This window comes from Anastrepha obliqua, chromosome 2 (assembly GCF_027943255.1).
Source record: "Anastrepha obliqua isolate idAnaObli1 chromosome 2, idAnaObli1_1.0, whole genome shotgun sequence".
NCBI classification, from domain to species: domain Eukaryota; kingdom Metazoa; phylum Arthropoda; class Insecta; order Diptera; family Tephritidae; genus Anastrepha; species Anastrepha obliqua.
In genome coordinates, this window is record NC_072893.1 from 38889590 (window position 1) to 38898144 (window position 8555).

General features: G+C 42.3%; 1 protein-coding gene across 1 annotated transcript; it reads right to left on the reverse strand.

The window, feature by feature from the left end:
• Positions 1-212: 212 nt before the first annotated feature.
• Positions 213-8194, reverse strand: LOC129238666 (uncharacterized). The gene is made up of 2 exons (XM_054873767.1): positions 8132-8194; positions 213-3190 (listed from the first exon to the last, which is right to left on the reverse strand). Exons 1-2 carry the CDS (start codon positions 8175-8177, stop codon positions 477-479), a joined length of 2760 nt encoding a protein of 919 aa, XP_054729742.1. The 5' UTR covers positions 8178-8194; the 3' UTR covers positions 213-476.
• Positions 8195-8555: the final 361 nt, after the last annotated feature.

An 8555-nucleotide genomic window follows, 5' to 3' on the forward strand; every position in this document is an offset into this window, starting at 1 on the left:
TTTAGTTAACGTCAATTTGTCGCACAGTTAAATCTTTGATTAAAATGGCCGAAGAAATATGTTGCATGATTTTGTTTTATTTTTTCTTATACTACAGCATAACTGTTGTATTTTTTTAAGTTCATAAAACAAAAAAAAGCAATTACTGCAAGAACGCACCTAAAAGTAGGATTCATGCGTTTAGCTGCTCGCGCAGTGCGACAACTATGTAATAAATCCGCTTGATGGATGGCCTACTTTTGGGCAATAGGATCTAAAAAGCAAATACATATTTTCAGCATATGGCGCTATAAGTAATTTTAATTTTTTTACACTATATTTATGTATGTATACATTTTCCCTATTAATATTTCATATATTCACTATATTATAACTACTTGTATATACTTGCCAACTCTGCCATTGCCCCCACCGCTCATGTACTCTTACAACTATACTACACACATCGCCCCTATTTACACTTGCGTTCCATAATACTACAGCGACACATATTCCGTGCCCCCGCCTGCATCTGCTACCATCGAGTTTCCGCTCGCATTCGTCGATACGCCAGTCGCATTCACTGCCGCCGCAACCTTTAGCAGTTGTTGCTGCTGCTGCTGGCAGTCTTTTTGCTGCTTTTGTCCCTGCTTCATTTTGCGCGCCTCTTCAATGAAATGCGTCTCATCTTCCACGCATTCCTCATCTGCCTCATCGGGTAGCGAGAGCGTCGAGTTGCCGCTAGCCGTGATGCGTCGCCCCATGTTGTCATACTTTAGCCCTGAATTGCTGGACGCTGATGAGCCAGCACCTCCCTTATTGAGCGGTCTCAGCGGCGTTGCATCCATCGTTGTCGGCGGCGTGCTGCAAGAAGGCGGTGGTGGCGAAAGTGTGCCAATGCAGGCGGCGCAAGCTTTGGCATTGATGGCGGCCGCCACAGCTGTTTGATTGTGATGGCACTGCGATAGTGTGGCTGCCGCAGGAGGTGGCGGTGGTGGCGGCAAGCCAACGATATTAGCGCCATAAGTCTGTCGCTGTTCAAGCGTCTGCTGCTGCTGTTGCTGCTGCTGATGTTCCTGATAGCCCTGACTGTAGGTGGTATCGAGATTGTGATACGAAACGATTTCATCGTGTGGATACAAATTCGTTTGCTGTTGTTGTTGCAGTGAGTACTGATGCTGCAGCGATGAGTCTTTCTTGAGTATGCCGCGTCGTTGATGATTCCGTGGCAACGTCGCAAACGATGAGACATTCACTGCAGTCGTGGTGCCCGTGGGCAGTAGTGTATTTGTGGTAGTCGTATTGCCGGCACCACTACCGCTGGTCACGCTCACGCCCGCTTGTATGCTGTTGCCATCTGCGTTCATTTGACGCTTTGGTATATTCAACAGGTCAGGATACATGCTGATGTCCGCACCGTCCAACATGTCCTGCGTCACGGAGACGCTTATGAATATGTTGCCGTAAGCGGGATTTGGCACAATGTTGGAGCAGAACTCAGGCGGCGGCGGGAAGACACCAACATTTAGCGGAAACTCCTCCGGTATGGCATTGGGATGCGCCTTCGTACCCACCGCGCCCACGACCGATGCCATTGATGTAGGTATGCCAACAACGCTGCACGAACCGTCTGCCACGGCCATCAATTGCTGGCGACTTGGTTGCATCATAGAGTTTACCACGCCGCCGCCACCGCCACCACTACCAACGCTACCAGCGCCCGCCATATGCGCGTGATGCTGCTGCAACTGTTGTTGATGTGTTAGCTGGTGATGGTTGTGGTTTGCTGCGGCGCCGCGCATGTTATCCGTTGCATGTATCTCAATCGGCTCGAAGCCAATTACCGATTCCGTTTTGCTCATTGTCGTTGTTGTATTGTTATCCATGCCACAACTGTCGCCGCGGTCGGCTGTTGTCGTTGTGATGCTTAAATCCAGCAGTTTCTTCTCTTGATCATTGAAGCTGACACTCGGTTTCACGCCAGATTTTTTCGGATGGCGCCGTTGCCGTGTCGTGCGTTTGCACAAACACACCACAAATGAGATGAGTATGAGCAGGAAGATTGTGCCGAAGGTGCCCATGATCAAGCCGAAATACCAAAAGGTCTCCGGTGTTTTCACCAAAACATGCTGCACAATTTCCGTTAGATATATGCTGATGTTCTGCGAAGCCACGCCAACTATATTTGAACCGATGCAGGCGTAGGTGCCCGCATCCAAACTGGTCATATTGAAGACAGTCAGATTACTCCACAGCTTATCTGAGGTGATCGACTCTGCGTCGAAAATGACATTATCATTATCCAGTATTTTGCCATTCAGTTCCCACGTCACCTCGGGCAATGGATCACCGTACACCAGACAGCTGAAGGTCGTATTGCTACCTATGTCGATATTCTGTACATCTTCGTTATTGAAGAGCTCCACTTTGGGCGTGCAGCCGAACTGCTCCTCATCAACATGCTCCCACTGCTTCTCCTTCTGAGACGGTGGACCCTTACACAGCAAACTGATGCTGTTCAATTTGCTCTTCACATACCAGGTGCGGAATTTGCGCAGCTTGCAATTACACTGCCACGGATTCTCGTCCAATACCAACGTCTTGAGATTCGTCATGTGCTGGAAGACATATTCGCTGAGGCTTTCAAGCAGATTATTCTTTAAATAGAGAAATTCGAGTAGATTCAGATTCGCCAGGGCCATCGGATCCACATATGAAATCAGGCAGTTATGCAGATCGAGTGTGCGCAGATGTGGCAGTATGGGAAACTGATAGGCGACCAACTTCTTCAGCGGATTGCCATTCAAGTAGAGTATGCGCAAGCGATCGTTACCCATAAATGTGTCTTTGTCGATCATTTCTATTTTGTTATCTGACAAATCGATTTCGACTAATATTTTCAAATTACGAAATGTCTCTTTATGTACATATTGCACCTCAGAATTTTTCAGGTAGATGCGTTGCAGGTTGAGAAGACCTAAATTGGTGAACTCCTCTCGATTGAGATATGGTATGTGGTTGTTGTTCAGTACGAGCACTTGCAGCTCGGTGCTTAGCGTTGTGGGTATGGTGGTGAGCTGCAGCGAACTGCAGATGGCCGATTTCTTGCCATTGGTCCATTTACAGGTACAGTTGGAGGCACAACTCGCCGACCAATCATCGCCAGCGGCATGTGGCAGCAACATTAGTAGAATGTTGAGCGCGAGGGAAACTGTTTGAGAACGGAAAGCACAAATAAAATTATATAAATTGGTGTAAATATAAAAACAAATTATATTTATTTATTCAGTTGCTAGTAAGAGTTTAATGTATGTTATTAAATTACAAAGTCTGATAGTACAAATTGTAAAGGATATCATATGCACCAAACTATACTATAGATTTTATATCTAGTAACACTGCATACTATTTTTTCATTTCCTCATAAATTTATCCTTTAAAAGGGTTTAAAGTCTCAAGCGACTAAATTTTCAAAATATAAATTTAAATACTTGTGTTATGAATATTAGTTAATAATGAAATCTTGTATATAATCTGATTTAATTTGGGTTAATAGTCTGTAAGAATTTGTTGTTCATAGACTCCATATTTTTTTTCCCCCGTTCACTCCTCTCGTGAGCATAGGGCCCCGACAAGACTCAGTTTTGCGTTAATCTGTTTTGATTTCTGACAGAGTAGGTGATTAGCCAGCCGCTAACAGTCCTAAGTAATGGGAATTCCCACCTGCTTAGGAGCAACGCCTTCTTACTGCTTGGAGCGCCATCTGTGTGTCACATTTTTATGGCAGAAGGATCGCACAGATGGTTGAGGACATCGCTAAATTTGGTGTGTCTGCCCTATTAGCGCGATTGCCCGCTTCCTCTTATTGGCGCCACCGATGCAATGTATAACTGTGTGTTTTTCTTTGGTTTTTCTTGGTTTAGCAGCTTAAGGATGGAAAGGATAAGGTTTTGGGGTTCAGGAATGGAATTCGAGGATTGTATTTTTTTCTTTGTTTTTGTAGAAACAGGGAAAGTAGGTAAACTTGGAAAAGTGCGAGGACTGTGCTTTACGTGGGATTCCAACCCACAACCTCTGGGATGGCGGGCAAGTGCACTTACGCTAAAGAACCGGGGCCTATGAAATACAGTAGACGAAATGGGTACCTACACTTGCGTATCCTCTTTGAAACTTTAAAGTTGGTCAACAAAATATCAGTGATGAGGAAATGAAAAACTGAACAAACAGAATTACTATATTAAATCCGTACTTCCACGTATTTATGCTATTTTGATTAACAAACAAAAAAATTAACTTTTGATACTACTTTTCATCTATTAGAAAATAGAGAATTCATATCTTCAGAAATGCTATTAAAAACTAAGCAAAACTCTCAGTAAATTCACAAATCGCCCCTAGACTGCATTTAGATTGAAAAGTATTGCAAAAAATTGATAGGAACTTTAGTTATCTCTAAATTTATAAAAAAAATTTGGAAATCAGCTAATTAGTTTTGAAGGAAAAGGCAATTTAGTGAACTCTGCTTATCTCTGCGAATGTCCTAACAGACTGGGAGGAGCGTTTCCACGACAGTCGGTTCTACGTTACCGAAACGGCCCGGATTTATATCCGGCCAAGGACTATCACTCCAGCAGCATTCCCCGAATGTAAGTTGGGGAATGTTTATGCTGCTACAACAACCACAACAACAACTTGAAGCACCCTATAACGAATATTGCAAAAGCTGCAACGACATTGAAGAAGAAGAGACTATAGAACACTTCCAATGCGGGTGCATGGCTCTGGATAGAACAAGGTTTAATATTTTAGGAAAAAGTTCCCTGAATAACTTGGCAGAAGTAGCCAATAAAAAAATAACAAGCCTTGTTAGATATTATAAATTAAGGCCACGGGTTGGTTTAATGACGGCAATGTAGAGGGAGGATAGGGGACATCCCCGGTGGTATGTCAACCGACAACCACTATACCTACCTACCTAAACTTCGAAAACTTTTTAATATTAGATTTCATTTTCAGAGTCAGGAACAAAACTTACGAAAAACTAAACATATTTAAACAGGGTGCTTACGGTAGTTAAAGACATGCAAATATGTGGCTGTAACTTCCCAAAGCCATTATTTTTTGTTTGTGTTTTCTTTTTCAGGTAAAACGTGGCAAGAAATGCAGGCACATTCAATAATCGACGCTATACCTATGTGCAAATGATACGGATTGAGAAATTTCAAATCTACTTAACCCTCCGTTTGACACCCGGATCTGGCCAGACTTTGTGGACGTGAAGCGTGAATTTAACATATTTCTATTAAAGCTAATCACTTGAGCTTCCAGGTAGCTTGCTGAGATTAAATTATCTATTGAATTGTAGATTTAACCTTTTAAAAGGGGTCCTCAAACAGGACGAACGAAAAAAAGGCAGACCTGTATGCCCAAGCGAAGGTTTTGAAAAAGGTGTCCCACGAAAGGTGAATTGGAAGCATCACGCGGCGATGAAAAGTCATTTTCATAACGAAAAAACCCGAGGAAAGTTCTGGTTCCATCCGATTTGCACAATTTATTCAACAATTGCAAGCGATCGTTGATGAAGATCGTTCAAAATCAATAAGGGTTCCTGCGAGGGCGCTAGATATTTCTGATGGTCTTATTTGTGGAGTGCTCTAAGAAGTATAAATACTACCTTACGCGTAGAAGATAGTTTATAGGGCCTTTTAAACAAAATTAAAGGCGCTTAAGGGTGCCTCAGATTTTATGATATTTTCTGAGGAAAAAAATTTTGAGCAAGGCCAATAGACCAACTACAGAAATGACAGATCGCTATGTGTCAGTCCTACAGAGATTCCTGTTGTCATGCATACGAAGCTTCCAGCCACTATTATGGTTGTTGTGAGCAACAAAAGACATGCCATGCCACCACTCTTCTTTACTCAAGGATTTCGAGTGAATTCTGCCGCATGTATCGAGATTCTAGTCACAGTAGTGGAACTCTGAATTTTTAGTGTATGTGGCGACAGCCCATACATCTTTCAGCAGGATTCTTCTACAAGACTACTGTTCAGAATTTGGAGTACGAAGATCGATACTGAGAAACATAGAAAATGAGAGGAAAATTGAAAGACCGCCTACAAGATGGAGCGCTGACATCAAAATAATAACAAATTGAAAAAATTACACAAAATAGAGAAAATTGAAAATCAATGGAGGGGGGCTGTGTTCAACAGTGGGTGTAAATAACTAGTTGACGATGATGATGATCGCAGGGGTATAGATTAAGGGTTGCCAAAAAAAATTTGTCTGTATAGTCATTGAGTAACTATTTTTCATGTGTGATCCTTGGTTACAGTAAATTTTCCATATCCTTTACAATTATTTCTAATGCTTCTTCTAAGAAACGATTGTCTATTAAAAAGTTTGTTCTAAACTCATTTTTACACAAATGTGTTACCTTCTACTTATCCAAACTCTCTTGATCCGAGCACCACCTAGCAGATAAATTGGTTTCGAAGAGTATATCTTCCAATTAAAAAATATTGTTGATATTATTTTTTGCGTATGAGCCGAGTCGTACCCTAAATGGAATATTTCAACGTCCGTGCCACCTTAAGAGTAATATTTTTCGAAAAATTAGTAAGCAATAAGCTGCCTGCAAGATTATTTTACTTATGACTAAAGAAACATTTCCCTTATCTAGGTTTCTGGACACAAGAATGTAGAGGGAAATGAAATTGGCGATGAACTTGCCAGGAAGGGATTCACAGAACCGGTTTCAGCTGTCCCCTTCTTAGGCATCGGTGTCCCCTTGACCGTTGTTAAAGGGAAACTACACAATTTCTTTCTAAAAAAATCGCAAGACAGATGGAGGTCTGTCTTATCGTGTGCTATTTCGAAAATACTATGGCCTCAGTATGACAGAAACAGAACGCTTTAGGTGATGGGAAGCCCCCGCCATTCAAATTCCAAACTCCTTGCGGTATTCACTGATCACTGGGTGATCGATACCCATGCGAAGAAGCTTGGAATTCCGTACAACCGCTATTGCAGAAGCTGTGGAGATCATGCAGAGAAAGAGACTGTAGAACACTTTCTCTGCAAATGTCCGGCTCTGGCGGCTAGGCGCTTGAGTTTCCTCAGCGTGCCCTTTGAGGATGACTTGAAGAAATTCTCCAGCCTAGATCCCTTTTCTCTCCTCGACTACATCAACAGCACTGGATGGCTGTAGACGGATTTTCTTCTTCCTTACCTTTCTTCCTTAAATCATTTTACAGGTAGTGGGCCACATTATGGTATCAAAACGGCTCGTAAGTGCTACTCGAAGTGTACCTGGGGTACTCTTGCCATCTTACCTACCTACCATGACTGAAGTTCAAGCAGACTCAGATGAAATCGAAACTTTTCGATCAAACCAACACTTGGTGGAATATTTAGCTTCGGTAACTGCGGTTTCGAGAGTAGGTTTGGTCGGTCCGTAAATTCCGCTTACTTGGTAAAAAGAGTAGGTGAAATCACTATGTATTATTAAATTATATAAAAACGTACTAATAAAGCTCCATTTACAGAAGAATAAATAGCAGGACACGAATGTTGTCACACAATAACAGTGAAATGATATATCACCACTTTTCAGAAGCAGCAAATTTTGTTAGTACTAAGCTGCTAAGTCTTAAATAGCCACCTAACTCCTAACTGAGGTCAGGCTATAAGAGTTACGTTTCGCCGTTGATTTCAAGCAGTTGAAAAGAATTATCGGAAACTAACATAACGAGTGTGCACATGTTAAAGTAAAATTTGTTGACAGGAGATGATACTCTATCCTCCGTCCACTTCTGACCGCACTTTAAATATTGCCTTCAAAAAGAAAAAAACAAAAAAAGGCTTGCAGTTTTTCGGATTTAAAATTTTTCGCTCACGTCATTTACTTCCATAAATCACTGTTTCAATACCGATACGAAATCAATGCGCCTTTTACCCTATCAATAGTTGTGCCTGCGTAAAGAAGCCTTTGGACATGTCATACATAAATCAGTGTAAAGTGCAATGTTGCAACATGCGCCACACAAAAATATGCATGCAGCATGCGCCAACATACAGCACTTTCGCGCTCCCACACACACACATACATATGAAAATACAATGAACAATGCCATTCGCACTCACTCACCTGACAAGCAAATTGCGACACAATTTCTGCTCATATTTGCTGGCATTGCCTTTTTCGCTACACTCGAACGGCTATCGCTCAACGCTGTTGCTGTTGTTATTTTTGTTATTACTTTTTGTCGTCTTTCTTGTTCCTTTTGCCCTTGTTGTACACTCGTATAAATATATCAGCACTATAGATGCATACCCCCACTCGTTATTCAACTAGACATATTGGGTGGTGGTGCCGAGTGGGTGTCGCAAAAACACAGCTGCTGCCTTAAATGTGGCCGGCCGCCGACGATTTAAATGTGTTACAGGCACGACAGGCTGCTGATGGAGTGAAGTGTGTTGTTGAAGATGGGAGAGGAGAAGCCGAAGTGTCACAACCAAAAGCGCTCCTACTCCTGCGCCGTATTGCACAACGGTGCGTATGAGTAATTTTA

Coding starts and splice junctions, on each gene's coding strand:
- LOC129238666 (XM_054873767.1), bottom strand. CDS start 8,177: ATGCCAGCAAATATGAGCAGAAATTGTGTCGCAATTTGCTTGTCAG. Junction 3,191..8,131: donor TGTCGCAATTTGCTTGTCAG/GTGAGTGAGTGC, acceptor GTTCTCAAACAG/TTTCCCTCGCGCTCAACATT.